At 40.4% G+C, this 22,431-nt stretch overlaps 1 protein-coding gene across 2 annotated transcripts in view; it reads right to left on the bottom strand.

Annotated features, from left to right (window-relative positions):
• DOCK1 (dedicator of cytokinesis 1) overlaps window positions 1-21,116 on the bottom strand; it is a 443,954-nt gene extending 422,838 nt beyond the window's left edge. Inside the window, exon 1 of one of the 2 annotated variants that reach the window (XM_081328492.1) lies at window positions 20,892-21,116. In XM_081328492.1, the coding sequence (XP_081184618.1) occupies window positions 20,892-21,096 (205 nt within the window). In that variant the 5' untranslated portion in view covers window positions 21,097-21,116. The remainder of the gene's footprint in view (window positions 1-20,891) is intronic. The other variant, XM_081328491.1, reaches the window with a different exon arrangement.
• Window positions 21,117-22,431: the final 1,315 nt, after the last annotated feature.

Genomic DNA, 22,431 nt, shown 5'->3' with positions numbered 1-22,431 from the left:
TTATCGTATGATTGGATTCAATTTTACGACCATTTTTGCCATGGTCATTAAGGAAATCATGTGGTCTTCAAGTGCATCATGCAGTTGTTAAGAGAATCCAGCTTGTTCGATTTACTTTGCTTGTCAGAAACCAGCTGGCAACATCCCAAATGGTGATCATGTGATTGCAAGATGCTGCAACCATTTTAAATGTGAGCCTGTTACCAAGTGAGCAAATTGTGGTCACAAGAGCATGACCACACGGGTGATAAAAAGGTTGTAAGTTTGTGATTTGGGTCATAAGTCACTTTTTCCAAGGCTTCATAACTTTGAACCATTGTTAAATGAACATCATATGTTAGGGACTACCTACACACCTCACAAAAAATTACTAGCTACCTTGTACACAGGGTTTTCTTTAAATAAAGCACCAGTTATTCAGAGATCAACTAGCATAATAAATCCTATTGCTTAGCATTCTGAAGTAAACTTTAAGAGTGTTTAAATCCAAAAGTAATATTTTTTTACATTGTTTCTTCTCCAAAATCTAAATATAACCTATCCAATATTTATTCATCTTAGAAGAGTGTCAACTTGTGATGGACAGAGTTCCCAATTTCTTTTTATGTTTTCCCATTTTCCAGTTTTCCTTGTCTTCCTTCAAAAAATTTTCTTAAGAGATCAGAATCAAATTACTTCTAACTGTTATAAATATAAATCCCCTTTCAAGTCCATGCTTCACTTAACACAGATACTTATTTCTCTTAAATAATAATCTAATGTAATCCCTAGATTTATATAAAATATGAGATACTCCAAAAGCCATCCCAAGATCTAGTCATACAGCATCCTAAAGTGTTGCATAGAAAAACTGCCGGCCCATGGGCCGGACGCGTCATAAACAAACTGCGCCCACCTCATTGCCGGCAATGGTGAAAAAGCTCCGATATGTTGCGTGACATCACGAGTTTGACATGTCTGGACTAGAGTATTCTAGAAAAGAATTCTGAGTGCTTTCAAATCCAAGTGTCAAAGAAACAAACACAGCAATTTAAAAATACTGCATGCAGTTAGCTTTACTGCTACTTATTATTACTATGACTCTTATTTATCAAGCTTGAAGAAGGAAAAGTGCAAAGAGTAACAAATGCATGCTTTCACAATTACTGCATTTTTGTAATTGTCATATATACAGATAAAGCAAATTACGTATGTTTTAGATAGAGAGAAAAATGTCAGAAAACAATATTGGGGCATATTTGCTTAGCACGTTTTAATAAGGATTTTATCACATTAGTATGGTTATGTTGTTTTTGGAGTCTTTGATGGCACTCATCCTGTTAAGAAACAATGCATTTCCCCCATTAGAACAATTTCTGGCTCATCTATATTCCTGCATGAAATACTCCAGGATATGAAGCTGAGTCACCCTTACAACTGCATTTTGCGATAATGTTTATAAAATGAATTACAATGCCTTTTGTTCCAAGGCAGTAATTTTCCTTTATATCTACAATGAATATTCAGGATGATTTATAAATCTAACCCTAACGATTGGCTTCACAAAGGAAAACAGCTTTTCAGGAACATTTATACACCACACAGTGTCACACTGACAACAGAGCGCTACAGATATGGAAAATAAGTTACGGTACTGAGATACATATCAGAAGCAGTAACTCTTTTGAACTAGAGATATTAGAAAAAAACAAACTTGCACAGGAGTGTACAGCTCAAAAGAAAAGACTCAATGGTTTTCTTTTGCTCAACTCTTAAAACTGCGGCATAAACTAAGAAAAGCAATGAATATATTCAAAGATTTATGTACAGTAGTTCTGCTACAAAATGATACTCCTACTTAAAGTTAGATGTACATTTAAAAGATTAAGATTGCAAATGAATTGACTTTAAGTCACAGATTTCGAGTGAAATAAAGTAAGTAAAATCTATTATGCGGGGATATAAAATCAGCACTTGACTAATTGACAAACTGATCTATGATATCAGACTAGCAGAGAAGTATGGATTATTCTTACACATAGCCAAGTATCATAAGGAAACATAACATTTAGCAGCAGGCTTTTATCTTACAAAACAAGATTATGGCTATGACTATAGCAGTAATTCACTGTCAATTACTGATACATTAATTCTCACTAATTTCTTCAATATGGTAACATGGATACATTTTCATAGATTACTAGCATTGCAAATTAGAAGAATTCTATAAACCAAAGGTCCCAACGCTTCCCTGAAGAAAGGTTTTTCCACGGTGGGTGCATGGTTTAGGGCACTGCCTGCATCTCGCGGATGGGGCTTTGCTTATTTGTGCGGACTGGTTGCCAGCATGCCGCGGCCCGCTACTGGTCCATGGATCGGGGGTTGGGGACCTCTGCTATATAGACAATGTCTCTGGATGTCAGCTAAGCCTTTAACATAAATGGTAATATATGGGCTACCTACTACTTACACGTTTGCCAAAAGGTGCAGAATAGCAAGTACAGAATGCACGTCTCTTTACCTACAGTAGTGTACATCACATAAGCATCTACAGAATATAGGGTATATATATATTATATACAATATATACTGTATACATACATCTATGATAAATCTATATACATGCAGTACATACATATATCTATGATAAATACATATGTATGATCAACATCTCCATGATAAATGTTTGGGAATTCCCTGGAAAAGTGTGTTTGTGTGTGGGGGGGAGAAATCTGGTAAGCTCTTATCCCAATACCCACGTCAAAGGAGTGCTGGCCAGTTACGCCAGAAATACGCTGAACTGTTTACAGCTGAGCCCAGATTCAGTCATATGATTAGTTGCTGCTCAGATCAATCGTATTATTTTATACAGCCATTTTCACATATGTGATTCAGTGGAAGCCAGATGACCATCACTGGAGTCCTTCAATGAATAAATGAATTTCCCTAATGTCTAAATTAGCTAATAAACTTAAGATCAAAAAGTTAGCATGTATTGTCAAGAGTCCAGAATATAACCAATATTTCCAACAGAACATTAGCACCCCAATCAAAATTTGGATACTTGTCAGCCCACCCACATTTACGACCACAGGGTGCACTTCAACTCCTCCCACCCACTTAGGTGCCCTGTCTCTGCCCTTCTGCTTGCCCTGCCCTCTGCCACCCTAATACTCCACTGCTCTATAGCCCCTGGCACTCCACCACCAATCTCTCTGCACTCTGCCCTGCACTGCACCACACGTGCTGACCCCATTTGACTGGGGTCTGCTCCTGCTGCTGCTGCTGCTGTGTGCCAACCCTAATCTTCCATGAGACAGCTGCTGACCTTGCAAGGCCTTCCTGAGGGCCACACAGAGCTTTTCTGGAGGTCTTACAAGGTATTTCCGAGACCATGCACAACCAGCAGCTGCCTCATGAACAGCCAAGTTACATGTGCCTAGTCATCACCAGGAGGAAGATGACAGCAAATGTCAGCTGGGAGAGGCAAGTGCGGAAGACTGCAGTGTGGGTGCCAGAAGAAGTGCAGGGGAGCAATTGTGGCAGAATGCAAGGTGGCCAAAAGGGCAGAAATGGGAGAGAAGATAGGTCTATCAAGAGGGCTGAAGCAAGGCAAGCACAGCAGGGAAGAAGTCTGGCTTAATAATCCCAATCAGGATTACCAGACTGCTACCACTAAGTAGTGTGGTTACCTGATGTCTCACTTGATCCATCTCTTTGCTTACCAATGGAAATTTGGGTCCCAATTAGAGTTGTTAAGTGAGGACTACCTATAATCTATTTACATTTAATTATGTATTCCAAAATTAAACTGGTACACGACACCTGTACTTTCTTATATTTAAAACCCTGTAGCTGTCATGGTTCCGATAGCTGAGACCAGTTAAAAGCACTTCAAGGCAAGGAATTCTTCCTCAAAGAACATTTTTATTTGGTTACAAAATAACGGCACACACATAGGTGAACCCAAGACTAAATTCCCCTCCCCCTGGTTACAAAGTTGCAGTTCCCACCCCAATTCGATGTCATAAGTCGGTGTTGACGGGAGGACAGAGGTCCACCCCAAGATCTCTCGTTTGTGGAGTCCCTCAGGGGTCGGTCCTCTCTCCCCTCCTGTTCAATATCTACATGAAGCCGCTGGGTGAGCTCATTCGTGGTTTCGGGGTGGGGTATCACCAGTACGCTGATGATACCCAACTTTTTCTTTCCACCCCGACCCAACCCAGTGATGCCCTCACCGTGATGTCCCGTTGCCTAGAGGCGGTCCGGGTTTGGATGGGGAGAAACAGGCTTCGTCTCAATCCTGACAAGACTGAGTGGCTGTTCATACCGGCATCTCGGGCTGACCAGCCTTCTCCATCATTAACAATAGGGGATGAGGTATTACCCCCGTTGATAGGGCTCGCAACTTGGGCGTCCTCCTGGATTCACGGCTCAGTTTGGAAGATCATATAGGAGCCGTGACCAAGGAGGCTTTTGCCCAGATTCGCCTGGTGCGCCAGTTGCGTCCCTATCTGGACCGAGATGCTCTACGTACAGTCACTCATGCGCTCGTGACCTCCCGGTTAGACTACTGCAATGCCCTCTACATGGGACTGCCCTTGAGGACCACCAGAAGGCTTCAACTGGTGCAGAATTCAGCCGCGTGAGTTTTGATGGGAGCTTCCCGATACTCCCGTGTAACACCTCTTCTCCGTGAGCTGCATTGGCTTCCGGTTGCCCTCTGGGTGAGATTCAAGGTGCTGGTAATGACCTATAAAGCCCTAAATGGCTTGGGTCCGGACTATCTAAGGGAACACCTGCTGCCGGCATCATCTTCCCATCGTCCTGTGCGCCCCCACAGGGAGGGCCTTCTCAGGGTACCGCCGGTTAATGAATGCCGGCGGGTTATTCCCAGGGGAAGGGCGTTCTCTGTGGATGCGCCTGCCCTATGGAACCAACTACCCACAGAACTTAGGACTGCCCCCGACCTTCGCTCATTTCGCTGGGACCTGAAAACTTGGCTCTTCGATCTGTTTGGTCCAGACTGTGGGGTTGTTAATTTAACTGGGTTTTAGATTTACTCTTGGAGCTTGAATTTAATTTAATTGTTTTAATTGTTTTTTATTTTTTGTATTCATGGTTTTAACTGCCCTATAAACCGCCCTGAGTCCTACGGGAATAGGGCAGTATACAAATCCAATAAAATAAATAAATAAATAAGTCACATTCTCCAATTATTATTAAAGGCGGGCACTCCTCACAGATCTCTAGCCTGCCAAAATGTAATCAGCAATGACCTTGGTTCCCATACCTAAGAATTGTTATGGCTAACTGAAAACTACACTTCCCACTTCCTCCCCTTCTTAATATGTGGCAACTGAAAACAAAGAAAAAACAGCTTCAATTCATTGCAGCGTTGACAGTAGCACGTGTTGTTGTCTTCCAATAACTGCTTCTGAGTACATGTGAATTTATGCTTCAGTCTTCAGTAACAGCACCTAGCCACCTTATCTTCTATTAAACAACATATCACCCTAAACAACATACCGCACTAAACAACCAGTGAGGGTTGAGTCATCATCTCAGAGATATTTCCTTAGCTAAACAGAGAAACAGAATGGCCATGGGCAGACAAAATGTAGTGCAAGTAGGACTGACTCCTGATTTCCTGCCAGCTTCTCCAGTGAGTTTCTTTGTAGTAAGCTAACAAAGAGCATCAGAAATCCTTCCCTTTCTTCCTCCCTCCTCCTCCCTTTCTTTTCCCTCTTTTCTTCCATTTTCCCTCCCTCCATCTCTTTGCTTCCCTTTCTTCTTCCATTCTTCTCTCTCCCTTTCTTACTTCCCTCCCTCCCTGTTCCTTCCTTCTGTCCTTTGACCTTTTCTCCCTCCCTCCTTCCCTTCCTTCCTTGTCTCTCTCTTCCTACTTCCTTTCTTCCGTCTTTTCATTTTCTTCTTTCCTCTTCCTTCCTTCCTCCATCTCTTTCATATTCCTCTCTTCCCCTACATTTCTTCCTCACTCCCTAGGATTCCTGCAGGCTTCCCCACTTACTTCATCTCTAGGAAACTTGTAGAAAGAAAGTCAGTAGGGAAGCCAACAGGAAGTTGCAAGTCCAAAGCCAGAAGCCCAGGTAAGCGGCTGCTGCCAGGGAGGAAAGGGAATGAGGGGGGATGCACGAGAAGTACTGCATGGATTAGGGAGGGTACAGGAGGATGTAATGCAGGTCTGGAAGGGTGCATAAGAGGTGCCACACAAATCAGAGAGGTGCACAGGTTGCCACACAGGTCAAGAAGAATGCATGAGCTGCAGAAGTGATGTCACACAAGTGGCTGGCAAGGCATGAGCACAGAGGAGCTGGAGAGGTTGTGTTGGTGAAAGAGGCTTACCTGAGCAACTTGTGACCTTCCCTACTGACTTCCCCACTGACTTGTGGGAAACTGTCAGAGAAAACTGGAAATGCAGATCACATTACTGCAAGCTGACTGCAGCAGCACAGTGGCACTGAAAGCGGCCATAATAAATTTTATTCCCATGGGAATCATGAATCCTGGCATTCTGTGTATTTGTCCTTTTGAGGTACTTGGGTCAATAATTATTGTCCTATGATGCACCATTTGAACAGATGCAAATTCACCACATTATCAGTACAACCCTATATACCTCCACACAGAAGTAAGTCTCTCTGAGTCACTCTTAGAAGAAAAAAACAACAGTGAGGCAGAAAACAAAGAACCAGATTTCAAAACCATCAGTTGCAGGAAAATGATAATGTCTATATTCACTTCGCTCTTCTTCTTTCTGTTAGCAACAATACATTTATTTTCAACTCCCACACCCTTGAAATTCATTAGAGGCATGCCACATTGTTGGACATGATCATCATTCACAGCTATTGTAAAAAAAATATTATAATGAGTGCTACTTTTTTCAAGATCACTGGACAATAGACAAAATTTCCATCACAATAAAAGAATAAATACACTGAACTATTCTGCTGCAAACTTAACATTGTTTTTAAGTGAAACAATCCAAATGAGCTTAGTTTTGATGACAAATTATTCAATTTTCATACAGCTAAATTTTCTTTTTTTAAAAGGCATGGTACATGTTTCACAATTCATATCCAAAAAAAATGATCCTACTGAAACTCTGATATTATTTTAAAGCATAGTATATATCACACAGGGACGTGGTGGCTCAGTGGGTTAGGACGCTGAGCTTGTCGATCAGAAGGTCAGCAGTTTGGCAGGTTGAATCCCGAGTGCCGCGTAACAGAGTGAGCGCCTGTTACTCGTCCCAGCTTCTGCCAACCTAGCAGTTCAAAAGCACGTAAAAATGCAAGTAGAAAAATAGGGACCACAACGGTGGGAAGGTAACAGCGTTCCGTGCGCCTTTGGCATCTAGTCATGCCGGCCACATGATCACGGAGACGTCCTCGGACAAGCGCTGGCTCTTCAGCTTTGAAACGGAGATGAGCACCGGCCCCTAGAGTCGGAAACAACTAGCACGCATGTGCGGGGGAACCTTTACCTTTACCTTTATATATCACACAATCTCTATCCAATAAAAAATGATGCCATTGAAATTCTGATATTATTTTATGCCTGTCCTTCTGTCACATGTCTATTCCCCACATACATTCAATTAAAAAAATCTACTTCAAGTCAGGACCTGATTAGATAAAACAATAAAATTATCCAAATATTTTTTATACAACATTATAGAATCATAGGGTTGAAAAGAGATCTTGGAAGTCTTTTGGTCCAATGCCCTACTGGAATCCTCACACCATCCCAAATGACTGACTTTTCTTTGAAATCCTCCAGTTACCGAGCATCAACAATTCCATGAGACAGGCTGTTCCATGCTTAACAGTTCTTGCTGTAATGAAATTATTCCCTATTTAGAGTTTGGATCTCTTTCTGTTTAGCTGCTGCCCACTGGTTCTACCTTCGGGCACTACAGAGAATGAATCTACATCCTCTTCTCTGTGACAGCCATTCAAGTATGGAAGATTGCTATTATGTCTCCCCTTAGCCTTCTCTTCTTTAGCTAAACATAACTAGTTCCTTTAATGATTCTTCACAGGTTTCAGCCTCCAAGCTTTGAGAGAACCACAGAGATAACCATGGAAAAACAAAGCAGCGGCAGTGGTTAGCAAAACATGAATTAAGTCAATGAAAGAACAAAGTCATGGGGGGGAAACAAAGTGACCCCACTTTGACTTTTCTTTCATATAAGAGGGAAGGAAAAAGAAATGCTATAAGGTTTTTAAGATTCTGTGGTCAAACTGTTGGCAAACCTCAACCCTAAGCTAAGAATGGATGGGTGGGCAGGCATGCAACAAATTACTAGACCCCAGCCTTAGCCAAGCTATCAGGGCAAGGAGCAGTGGTGGGGCACTTTGGCTGATGGCTACAGTCTACACCTGGCATCTTTGGCCTGCAAATCTGCCAACCACACCCAGAGAGGCAGAGAAGTTAACAGAAAATCTGGCCCTTTACAGAAAAAGTGTATGGACTTTTGCTGTAGCTTATATCAATAAAACAGAATTCTATTCAAGTTATGTCTAGTGGAATCTGTTTCCTGAACTGGCTTATGTCAAAGGATCGACAAAGCCCCTTACCATCTTTGTTGCACTTCTCTGCACTCTCTCTTTTCTCCAGCATCATTCTTGTACTGCATCCAGGTAGTGACAAACAAATGAAGCGTGGAACGCTTCCTGCAATCTCAGTATCATACCTCTATTGATGTAGCCCAATATTGCACTGCTTCTTTTGGTTTCTGCAACACACCAAGACACCCAGATCCTTCTCAGAAGTATTACTGCTGAAACAAGTACCACTTGCTCTTCTGAGATGCTATCAATTCCCTCCAGCTCTGTGGTGTCTGCAGATGTGCTGTTTATCCCTCTTATCATCCAATCTAGAAATATAGAAAACTGACAGCAGAAAAAGATCTAGTGATCCAACAAGTTTCCCCTTTGAGATGTTTTTTTTCTTTTTATTTATTTAGTATTTAAATTATTTTTTATTTTATAATTTTTGTCAGATGATGGTCATGTGTTTATCGCAGGTATGTTTAAACTCAGTTACTGATGATCAATCTAACCATTTATAAAAATGCTGAAGAACCATAAGCCCAGGACAAAACACTGAGGTACCCAACTGCATACCTTCATGTAGCAATAAATTCACTAAGGACCGTTGACTGGGTCAGTTGTTCAACTAACTGAAATCAATCTGATAGTGGGACCATCCAACATTGCTGCAGCATATAAAGGAAATAACTGAGGTCGGCTTCATCAATGCTTTACTGAAGTCTAGGTGTACAACATCCATAGTATTCCCTTGTCTACTAATGTGTTCGCTTTGTCTACTAATTAATTCACTTTGACAACAAACAAAAACAAAAAACAACAAAATTAATCTGGTGCAACCTATTCTTACGAAACTCATGCCAGCTTCTAGTTTGTTTGTCCCTTGTTTCTCTCTAAGGGCTTGTTTAATTATCTTTTCTAGGATTTTTCCAGGTACCAACACCAAACTGACTGATTTGCAATTTCTTGCTCTTTTCCCTTTTAAAATACTGAAAAGCTGACTCTTCTGGCACTTCTCCCATATCCAGAAGTTCTCATAAAGTATACTTAGTAATTTTGAGATCACATCCACTAGAATGTAATCTATTTGGCCCTGGCAACCTAAATTTATTCAAAGCAGCTAGGGTTCTGTCACCACTTCCTTGCCTACTTTGAACTGCATCTCTTTTCTGCCCATTATGGCACAGTTTCTGACAGGTTGGACTTTTCCTTCAGCAAAATGACCGATGCAAAGTAGAAAATTAAGCAATTCAATCTTCTCCCTGTTGTTCATCACCATATTGCCATGTTTTCCAGCCAGTGTGCCAAGATCTTCCTGTTGTTCCACACGTGAACAAATAAATGTTTTAAATAAGCTTATTCTAAGTCTTAGTCTTCCAGATCTTACCCTTATAGATTAGGGCTATTTTTTTAATATTCTTTTGTTGTATGCTTTCCATTTGTTTTAAAACAAACCTTTCGCTTCTCAATTTATTAGAGCGATTGTTATGCAACCATACCAATCTCATTAAATACCTTCCTTTTTCTCTTTGGTATTTATGTTTGGAATGTAATTATCTCATTTTTCAGGATGCCCCCCTCCCTATTATTTTTCCCTTCAGGATTTAAAGGTACTGAATCCTTCCTACTATCCAATTTCCTTATTGAAGTCAGCTCTTTTGAAACGTAGAATATTTATCAGACTACTTTCAGTTCAGTTTCTTTTGAAAAACAAAACCTACATGATTCAGTACTGTATTCCAACCATGAATTCCAGTTCACCTGATTTTAGCAATATTGGATTTGCTACCTTGTACCACAACCTAATTTTTTTTCTGCTGGTTCCCCATACTCTGTGCATTAATGTAAAGGATCTGAGTCCTTTAATATCACCCTTCTTAGGCTTGCCTGTTGCATCTCCTGAGATATTTGTGAGCATTCCTTCCTTCTTACTACTTCCTTCCTGTTGTAAGGTTTACTGCCTTTGGCCTAATGCTTTGAGTATGGTTCTGGATATTGGTCTCCCGCCTCCTCCTGATTTAAAGCCTGGCTCTTTGTGAGATGCTTCCCATCCTGCATATAAAACAGTGGTTTACTATAGGATCCTTGTCTGCTCCTCTTTAATGCATCTCATTCAAACGAAAGCAAAAAAATGGATTCATTCTTGTAGATGATACAGTAACTTCTTATCTAGACTGACTGAAATTATTTTACACTAATAATCTGCAATTGCACATTAAACACCTAACTAACTCATATTCATATTTTACCATATAAGACACTAATGATACAGCAATTCTCCTATGTCAAAGAATGGTGCCAAATTTAACAGCAAAGTGTTATTTTAAATCAAAAATCTCTTTCTGAGATTTAAATGATTTATACTGTAGAACAGAAATTATGTACATACACTACAGCATCAGGGCAAAATGCCCCATTTACAATTCTGAATGCACAAATCATGCAAAATATCTCTTGTAAAGTAGAACAGGCACTGCTTGTAAATTACCCTGAATAAAAAGTTGCTTGTTTCATATGAGACTGGAGCCTCACATGTTCAGGACCAGGAAGAATATCCCAACTGAAATTATAATGACTGCCATGAAAACAGCTGTGGTAACATCCCTACAATAAGCAGTTTATCAATAAGCTTTTATGAGTTCCATATTATAATTATTTGTATATAAATTGTCCATCTGTCAAGATACTTTGGTCTAATTCTTACTGTGCTAAGCCATGATTTCTTTATTCAAATGTACTGGATAAATCACAATTATCCACTTTTGCATAATATGCTAAGTCAAAATCAAACAAACTACGTTATAGCTCAAGTATGAAACACGGTCCGGTCTTCCAACACTGCATATCTATGTAGTTTGGATGTTGGATTGGCTTCAGACATCACACTATAGTTTTGAATTTAACACATTGTCTTAAGCTGAAGTTTGTAAAGCACTAGACAACCCCTCCGTCCCTCTCTCCCACCCAATTCTATTTCTGAATTTTCCTGTCACACTAAGCAATATAACATTTTTTTTTAGAAAAAGCTCAGCTGGTGGCATCCATACATGATGCTAAGCAATATATATCATACTAAGTCAAAAACAAGTAAAACAATCACAGAAATAGCACCAAGTCATGTTAAAGGAGTAATCCACAATATAATGCATTGTCTTACTAAGATTTCATTCTATGAAGAAAATTTCTGCCTTAGATATTTACATTCTAGTTAATTAAAATACATTCTATTATGGACTTCCGGTGGCGATGCGGCGCCGAAGACAGCCGTCTCCGGGCTGTCCGCTCCGCAGCTGTGTTTATCCATCGTAAACAGCGCCGATCAGCTGTTTAGATGGATTTGAAGCCCCCTCCTCGGGAGAAGAGGAGGGGGTGAGGCCCCAGGTAGGGGTTGAGCTCTCCGGGGCCGCCTGAGCTGAGAGTTTGGGCGGCTGAAGGATCGAGCCCCCCCGAAGCCTGGGTTGCTCCGAGCTGCGCAGCGTCTCTGCTTCGTGATTTTTGGAGCAGAGCCAGGCGTTAGCAACCACCCCTGCCAGAAGGAAATACCCTTGAGTATCAAGATGCAGGCAGAGCGGTACAGGAGGTCATGGTGATGTGGACTTTTATTTTTACTCTCTAGTTCAATGGATTTTATAGCCTTAAAGTGAAAGTGCGCAACAAGTGAAAGTGGGGAAAGATGGCGGCCAAAACTTCTAAAGCTCTTCGGAGTGCGGGGTCTTCCCCGGTGCAGCAGACCTCGTTGCAAGCTTTGCATTCTTCTGCACCTCCTCCGGCATTGACGCTTAAGGATTTACAAGATGCCTTTGAAAAGCATTCACAATTAATGTCTGATATGATGGATGAAAAGTTGAAAAAGCTGGAGGAGAAATTGGAGAAGAAGATGGAAGAGAAGTTTAGAGCAATGAGGGTAGACATGTTGTCTATAATTGAAAGTGTAGCTGAATGTGTGCAACAGCTGGAGGAAAAAGTGAAGGATCTCAGTCAAAGGAACTCTATATTAGAAGTAAAGGTATTAGAGAATGAAAATATAAGGGATAAAATGGACGGAGAATTGAGCCTGGTTCAGTACTATCAGATGCAGTATGCTATTAGAATAAGGGGCTTAAAAGAGAATCCTAAAGAAGATTTAAAGCAGCTGATCTCTGAGGCTTTGGAAGTGGTATTGGGCCAGCCAGCATCTGAAATTGAGGGAAGCATGGATAAAATTTTTCGTGTAAATTCATGGATTGCAAGACAGAGGAAGTTACCCAGAGATGTGGTGGTCTATTTTACAAAGAGAGTAATTAGAGATGAAGTCATTCAAGCTGCTTATGATACTAAATTGGTAGTTGCTGAGCAAGAAGTCCTGGTTTTAAAAGAGATTCCTCCGAAGATTTTAAGGAGAAGGAAAGATTTTGCATTTCTTACACAGGAACTTAAGAAATGTGATATCAAGTTTAGATGGGAGATTCCAGTTGGTAAGGTGGTGATGCACGAAGGTAAAAGACATCGTCTGGTTACTGTGGCCCAGGCACGTGATTTTTATAGCAACGTGTTAAAAGCAACCCCCCTATCACTTCTGGAAGCTGCAAAAGGATATGGCGAGGGAAAGCCTCAAGATGTTGCAGATAGACAGACGGAGGAGAATGGTGTTGGAGGGGATCAATTTACAGTCTCATCGGCTGCTGTTGGAGAGCAGAGGATGTCGCGTGCCGCCCTAAGACGAGCGAGACGAGAGCAAGAGCAAGACCAGCAGAAAGTTATGGAACCTCCAAAGCGTACTTACAGTGAAGCTGTGGGAGGGGCGCAGTCCAAAGAAGTTACAGGGGCCATTTCAGACATGCTCCAAAAGCTTTGGGGCGTCAAGATTGGTGACTAAATTTCTAATTTAGAATGTCAGTGGATTAAATTCATCATAGAGGAGAAAGAAAGTCTTTTAATATTTAAAACAATTTAAGACTGATGTTTTTGGTTGCAAGAAACGTATATTAGGGTTATGGATCAAAAGTATTTACTGAATTTAAGATTGGGTACGCAAGCTCCTAATTAACAACAAGTTGACTTTTCTTAACTTACTACACATAAAGGGTACTTAATTGGATTATAAAAATTTTTTTTTTTTTTTTTTTTTTTGGAGATTGGAATGGTGTCCTAGACATATAGATGGATAAAGCGGGTTTTTTTTTAAGTGTGTCATGAGTCATGCTAGATTGCCTAAATTTCCTTTTTATTTGAACTCAAGGATGATCTGGAATTGTGAGACATTTGGTGTGATATATGCAAGAACTATTTTTGATCATAGTTCAGTTTGGTGGGAGATTAATAAGGTTAATAGAGATAGGCGCTTTTGGCGCGTAATTGAGAATTTGTTTAGAAATTAGAGGTAAATAGTAGATGAAAGTTTTTTTAAAAAAAAATTTAATATGATAGCATTTGAGTAAAGCTCCTTTTTCTGTTTTTCTTCTTTTTTATCTGTAATATTAATATTGTTTGTAATCATTTTATATGAGCTAGAGGGTGATAGAATTAATAGTTTATTGTAGATGGCATATGGATGCTTATGTTTGTTTTTTGTTTTTATACCCTGTATTTAGCTCTGGGAAGTCGAGGGGGAGGGGGGAATGGGGGAGAGGGATAGGGAGGGTTAGATAGGGGTGGGGAAGGGGGGGATTGATAAAGTTAAAATGTACTGTAAAACTTTTTAAATAAAAAAATACATTCTATTATATATTCTGTTCATTTCAGAAAGAACTTACATGCAAATGAATATAAATTGGATTCAGGTACCCTAAATGAAATGAAAAATATTTCACTGCAGAATATATTCATAAATCTCTCACTTTTTCTATCAAATAATTAAATTCTAATAGAGAAGCTGTGAACGTTACTAAATAACTAAGACAAAAACGTGACTGTTAAAATATTCAATTATTTTCTAATATAATTTGATTCAACTACTGTCATCATAGAAATCAAGTCCAACTTAAGAGAACTTTGCATTAGAGCTGTGCAGTTTCCTCCAGATGCTGTGCAATCTGGGAAAAGTACAACTTTTTAAATGGATTATAGACAGGTGCTACGTACAGACTCCGGCATACTCCAAAGCACTGTGCACTGTATCACTCCCAAACCTGTAGAATTCCAGATAATTCAACCATTTTGTTTCTTGGATCCCAGTGTGCAAGTGGTGTTCATTTAATAACCATTTGTTCAGTGACGGTTCAAACTTGCAACAGTGCAGAACAAGTAGTAATTGTTTTGGGGCTTACCCAGCCCAAGAATGACATAGAACAATCCAGCCAAAGTTCAGTTCTTTTTTGCTCACACCAGTAGACAGAATCTTGCCAGACTAAACCAATACTATTCTCACCCTAAAGAATATATCCTGGGAGATTCTAGGGAGTGGCAATCCTAACTCTCTTCCTCTGTCTCTGATCCAGCCTTAGGCATGATAAAAGATTGCGTTGCCCTTTATCACGCTCTTCTCCTTGGAATGTGCTTCCTTCCTAGGAAACTGCCACTTCACCATAGTCCATCACATCACCTCCATAGTCACCATCCCTTACATCAGATTTTTAACTATAACAGTGTTCCCTGATTACATAATGGTGATTTGCAACATTCCCTGCCAATTTGTTAATGTTCTCTACTAGCTTTAGTCAAGCAAAATCAAAGGGGAAGCTGGCAGGGAGTCAGAAGTTGTGATCATGTGAGGACATTGTTTAATGATCCTACAGTCCTCACTTAACAACAATAACCAGCAATTTCCAGAACTGCTGTTGCTAAGTAGTCATATGATGTCACACTTTAAGCAGTCATATGATGTCACACTTTAAGACTACCTTGCTTAACGATGGAAATTCCAACCCCAATTACCATCCTTAAGCAAGCACCCACCTGTAGTGACTTCTGTGGATACTAGCCAAGCTTCCCATCCTATCTGATTATTATTTTGGAGAAATTAATTTAAAAAATTGGAAATAGATAATCTGCTAACTAAACATATACATAGGTCTGCTGGATTAAGCTAAATCACCTCTTAATCTCTCTTTTCGTTTCTTGCAATGACCAATCCAATGCCGCTAGGATATTCACAAGTAGATGAAGACATCAATATTTAACCTGTAATTTGGGGCATGCTGCCCCAAATCCAGACACCTTAAGACCGATAGTGCTAATGTGTCATGACGTTATCTAATCTCCCTAGTTAGTGATTATGACTTCACCTTGTAATGAATTCCACAGTTTAATTATGTTCTGTATAAAGAAGTGTTTTTTTTTTGTATTTATTCTAAATTTCCTTCCACCTTCAGGTGAACCCTTGTCCTAGTGTTTTAAGTGATGATAGAAAATTTCACCCAATGTTTTTCTCCACAACACAAATGATTTTATGCACCTCAATACCTATTTTTCTAAGCAAGAATCTCAAATGTCCTTTTCTTATGGAAGAAAAGGGGTTGCACCCCACAATAATTTTTACTGCCTTGTTCTGTGCTTTTTCCAGGTCTATTTGTATTTTTCAAATGTAGGAACCAGAACTATTTTTATATTACAAAGATGACATTTTTATATCAACCATTTTCCTAATAACCCCTAGAATTAAATTTGCCTTTTTTACAACTGCCACTCCCCCCAGCTTACATCTTCACTATCCACTATTCCCCAAGATCTTTTTAGTGGTTTGTTAGCCCAAGCCCCATTAGTGTTTGTTTGTGTCTAATGCCCCAATATACATAATGTTGCATTTATTTAAGTTAAACCATGTTTGTCACTTGATCATTCTTCCAGCTTAAAAAGATCTTTCTACAACTCCTCATAACCATTTGACTTTTTGCAATACTGAGTAGTTTAGTATCATCCATAAACCTGACAAGGTGACAGCTTATGTCTAAGTCAAAGTACCAATTACAGTACAATTTCAACTACATTTTTTAAAAAAACTGGAAGATACCGTAGCTAGAGTCACTTCTTGTTTGGAAATGTACTTATTATATTCCCAGGAAAAATGACAAAAGTAAACTGGTAATTAGATATTTTATAATTAACTACAGTCATCAGGGTAATCAATGTGTATGATTAGCCACAATTTGCTCTCTGATGGGTCTATTGGCTCATAAAAAATGTGGGATTTTAATTTTGTCTGATGAAGAATTCTCACTCTATAGCTGGTAGAATATTTTCTAAAAATATTGCCTCAAAATGAATTCTGGATAGATATGATACAAGGAATAATTACCACAAAAATCAAACCTGATAGTATATATAGAAGTAAGTAAAGTTTTCTGTCAATAATCAGAAAACAATGTCAGTGTATAATTAATTCTTTATTTAATCAAATGAAAGCAGTAACAGACATCTGAACCTCAGAAATACTTAATTTAAATTGGATAATCAAGGTTCACATCTAGCAATTACCAGCAGTTAGAACATATGAAATGAAGCCTGTTATTAATATCCTTTAATCATTTGCAGCCAAGAAGATAATGGGGGGATCTACCAAGATAAATCAGAAACAGGAGTTCTTTAATGACATTATTTAGAGAACCAGCCCGTTCACAGATCATCCAGATATCTTATCGCCTTATAACAGTACTACATTACAAACAAACGCATGTCTCCATCAATTCTGAACTACAGGTAGTCCTCGACTTATGATCACAATTAGAACTTGAATTACCATCTCTAAATGATGGAATTGTAAAGCAAGACATCACATGACTGCATTGCTTAGCAATAGCAATTCCCACACTCCCCATTGGCATTAACTAAATTCCACCAGTCATTAGCTGAGACCCACCTCAAACCAAGCCATTTGGGGCTCTGTGTCTCCCAGGCATGAGCCTTGGTAAGGTAAGGGACTGCCTTCTCTTCAATTCCTCCCCACCCCCCAGTCTATTCCTCCATCTCTGCCCTTTTGTCTGCTCTGCATCCTGCCTTGTGGGACAGCAAGAAGCTCCAGAGTACAAAGCTCTGGGAGTTCTTGCCACACTGTGGCCTGGGGGCTTCCTGGCACACTGCGGCTCTGGGGCTGCAAAAAGCCCCTAAGCTGCAACACAAAACCCAGTCCCAGTCCAGCCTAGCAGTGTGAAGTAAAGGGGCTTCTTGGTACACCACACCTCTGGGGCTGCAAGAAGCCCCTGAGCACAACTTAGAATAAAGCCCTTTGCAGCATGAAATCCAGTCCCAAGAGTGCAGCGCGAAGGCACAGCCATCTTAGAAAGCCATAGCCAGCCCAGCCCAGTCGCTCTGTACACCCTGCACTCCACTGCTCAATCTGACTTTCTCCATCTTTTTGCTCTTACTGCTGACTAAAGTGTACCCAGCCTGGCCATATGAGGCTCACCTTCATGAGGAAACCGCATGCATGACCTGGGGAAGAAAGTGTGTGGCCAGCAGCTGGCAGACTTGGTCAGCAGCAGGAGCAACAAGATGGCAAGGATGGGAGGGGGCCAAAAGGGCATAGATGGGGGAGATAAATGGTGGTGGTGAGCTGAAGCACCCCTGAAGTGAATTTTGATCACATGATTACTGCAATGGCCATAATTCTGGGGCCTAGACCCTTTCTTCAGGCTACCATAAATTCAAATGGTCATTGAATGAAGAATCCTAAGTCGATCACTACCTATATTTGGGATTCATTACTTCTGATCAGAGAACGAAGAACTGAAGTTCATTCATAATTTATTTAATCAACTCAACGTTTTGGGTTCACACAGTAGAATGAACTATAAACTAACCGCATGGATACATGGATTCAAGGAAAAAATAGATTAAAATATGGGTGACAAAGCTATGAAAGTACTTAAGAGGCAGAGTTTGCACTTTGATACCAAGATGCACACATTCTTCAGAGGCCCCTGCCCATTCAGTTGCATAATTAAAGTATGATTCCTGGTGCATATGAGCCATTCAATGTAGTTTCATCAATCGTATAATATGATAATGTAATTTGTTTTATCTAAACTTAGCAAGAATACATTTTTCAAATGTAGCTTATTCCGTATAATGTGGCCCCATTCACTCTTTGGTTTGCTTAATGATAATTTATTAAATAAACTATAGTTGATTTACAAAACATGTGATTGCATAAATACTTTAAATATAGCATGGCACAATATTTTAAGCCAATTACTATAACCAAAATTGTTATTAGGGTTATCAGATTTGTGCTCAGAACCATTAGAGAGTAGCAGTTAGAATTTTCAGGGTTTTTTTTTCTGTCCTCATTTACTTCTCTATTAGTTTGCAGTCCAGATCTCACAGCACCAATAATAGCTTGGCTTGGTGAATCAGGTTAGAGAATAGCAACAAACAGTTAAAATGGGGGGGGGGGGGTTGTTTCTGTACAAGACAGGTGTTACATAAAACAAAGCCACAAATAATGCACGATGAAAGTTATTTAGCATTGCTATTTTTACTAATAATATAAATACTGAATACTATTGTATAATTTCATGCTCTTTATTTCAATTATCTTTCAACAATCCTAATGAGTGAAATTAGATACCATACAGATAATGCATATTGTTAAAAACAAACACTAAGCATCAGATTTTGAAGCTAGTAATAGGATACAACAGTTATGTTAGGAAATCCACACAAATAAAGCAGACACATGGCAGAAGGAGAAAGGGGGGGGGGGAAGAAAAAGAGCTCAAGTTGAGTGAGTACAAATGTTGCATGAGAGTAGAAGAATAAACAATTTTGCACTTCTCTTTCCTCATCCCCAACATCCCACTGCTCTTATTTTTCTATTTAGCTTTGGAAAAAGCATAGAAACTAAGAATAGCTTCTTTATTGGGTAGTTGAATATATCACGGGGTGGGCACAATGTTGCATTTCTTCAAATGTTGGCAAGTAAATATGGCAATAGTGGAAAATACTAAAAAAATGTAGCACAGCTACATCTAGAAAACTACAAACTATGCTCTCAAGGTATATTTGTTCATTGTGAACTTAATTCTGATTTAATAAATTATCCAATATTCTGGATGCAACATATTAAATGCATAAATTGAAAATACATGTCAACTTAAATATTGCTCCCTAGTTTGTTATTCAGACTACAAATATAATAGAGGTGTTTTGAAACCTGAAATAAATCAGGGTTACAAACCTAATTTTGAATTATTCAACAAACTATGGCTTAGTTTGATCTGTCCACACACTTATGGGAATGATAATAATGCACTGCCAGATTTAAAACTGCGCATCTGGCAAGTCCTTTCTTTGATGAAACATTTCTTTTTTCACACAGCTGAGAATGGTACTTCTGAGGTAATTTCTGGTGTAACCATCATCTTAATAGAATAAATCCATTTCATTCAGATTTATTTCATTTCACCCATTCCTTAAATCATGCAATAAATCAACTAAGGTTTCACTAATCTAGTAATAATCTCAACACTAATGAATGTTTATTTCTGCATACCTATGTTCAAGACAATATAATTGCAGGCTCATGACAAAATGGAACACTAACAAGTCAGGCTAAGTTCCTACAGTACAAGATACTGGTGTGTCCTGCGATGGGACTCAGTTATAATTCACTGTCAGGAAATTTGCAGAGAATATTTTTTTAAAAAAACTTCTGATTCCATATTCTGCTTATGGCACCAATTACTAGCCATATTTCCAGAAATAGAAGCAATATCTAACAGGGATTTCCTACTTATGTATTCTATATCAAAATAAATCTGAGGAAGGCAGATTTTAAAAACAGTGGATACGAAATTTCCACTTCCTTTCTTTTAAAAGGAGAATTCAGCAGGTAATGGGGAAAGAGGGTTGTGGGGAGAATCTGAGTTCGGTTCTGCAGGTCAGAAAAGTGCAGTTCAGTTGGACCTCGCTTCCCCAACAAAAAAAAAAACAACTCGTGGAAGACGTGAGGACGTGTAAATTAAAGCAAGAAGAAAAGGAAAACCAATTAAAGAACTAATATATCAAAGAAGAGATACTCCAAACGACGCTAAAAAGACACGGAAAGAAAGGAGGTAGGAAATAGAAGTCTCTCCCGGCAGAGGAAGCGCGCCTGTTTCTGTGAAGTAAAGCGGAACAACAGCCCCTCAACCCCCCCCAACCCCTCATCAGCGCGGGCCTTTTGAGAAAGGATGAAGCCGCTTTCTCTCGCCAGCCTCGACCCTTCCCCAAAAGCGCCCAAGTGAGGCGGTCGGGTAGGGAAGGGATAAAGGACGAGTCACTTGCTCGTCAGGGGCGGGGAAGGATTTCAGTTTGGCTGCGAGACCCTCTTCCCAGCCGCGCAGCCTCAACTTCTGAGGAAGTTCGCCGGGAGCAGCCGGGCAGCCGCACCACGAGCGAGGGATCCCCGCGGGAGAGAGAGAGAGGGAAAGCGCTCACCCACGCCGTATTTCTCCTCGCGCTTGGTGGGTATCCAACGCGTCATAGCTGAGGGGAGCCCGAGCCCGCCAGCCGTCGGGGAAAGCCGGGGCGGGGATTGACGCGGCGGCGGCGGCAACGCTGCTAAGCCGCCATTTTCCAGCCTCGGTCGCGGCCGCCCCGGGACAAGGAGAAGAAGAAAGTTTGCGGGCAACGGAGCGGTCATGTGGTGCAGGCGGAGCCAGGGATTGGGAGGCCCTGCCTGGATAGGAAACCCAGGCGGTCGCTACGGACGGGAAGGAGACTGCCTCGGCGGCCACCGAGCTACCGCCGTTAAGCATCCTTCCTGGGCCTGGGCCCTCCTCTTGAAAAGTCGCTTCCCTTCCTGAGAATGACGGCTTCCCGCTTCTGAAACCGCCCCGCGTTGCTTCACCTTTCCGTTCCTTTAGCCACAAGTAGCCGCGCTATGCTCTCCCAAGTGATTCATCTAAGTAAAGGAAGGGGACAATGAATCCTGCAGCCAGGAATATAGAGGGTTCCCTGGTTCCCCCATAACCCTGCATGGAGAGAGTTTGTGTAATGCAAGAGGCTGAACCAGTAGGAAAAGGGGAGTTGCTGGATATGGTGTTAAGCTTTTTCAGCCAAATACCTTCAGGTGTGCATATTTTTTTTTACAAGGAAAGCATTTTCTTCATCGGGATTTCTAACGAATACACTTCTGTGGCAGACAAAGCAACGAATTTTATTAGCTTTCTTCATTATAGTGTGTGCTCAGAAGTTTTCATCCAGGACAAGCTCATTCTAAGGCTAAGAATCTTTCACCCACCTCTCCATATGTCCAAATTGGTTTCTGGGGTTAGGTCCTGATCCTTTTCATTTTGTGTAAGGGAGTTTTGACTCCACAGCAATAGTTGTACACAGTGCTTTTTTTTGTAAAAGAAAAAGGTGCTGGAACTCATACATGTCATACAACCATACATGTCATACATGTCATACAACCCGCCTTGCCTACCCTACAAGGTTCCATCCAAAAAAGGCCCCGGAACTCCGTTCTGAGCGTTCTATGAGAAAAAAAGCCCTGGTTGTACAGATTGTTGTTGACTTACAACCATTTGTTTAGCAATTGTTCTAATTTACAACAGGCTGAAAAAGCCCACCTAACAACCACAGCAGTCCTGGCAATTATGACCATTGCAGCATCACCACAGCCACATAATAAAAATTCAGGCATTGGCAACCAGCATGTTTTTACAGTAGTTGCAGGGTCCTGGAATCATGTGATTGCCATTCCCAGCTGGCTTCTTACAAGCCAAGTCAATGGGGGAAGCCAGATTCGCTTAACAGCGGAATGATTTGTTTAACAACTAGGGCAAAATGATTGGGTGTGATTCACTTACTGCCTTGCTTAGTAGCTGCCAGTCTAGTCCCAATCATGGTCATACATCAAGGACTATCTTAACTATTTAGGCTATGGAAGTAAGTGGGAATCAGGATGTTTTGCAATATTAGAACCACACAGCCCAATAGTAAATGCATGAGTGAGGGCAGATTTTGACAGGAA

The sequence above is a fragment of the Vipera berus genome (assembly GCF_964194415.1).
Source record: "Vipera berus genome assembly, chromosome: 5".
NCBI lineage: Eukaryota > Metazoa > Chordata > Lepidosauria > Squamata > Viperidae > Vipera > Vipera berus.
The sequence above is the reverse complement of the archived record's forward strand: the minus strand, read 5'-3'. Positions and strand labels throughout refer to the sequence as shown.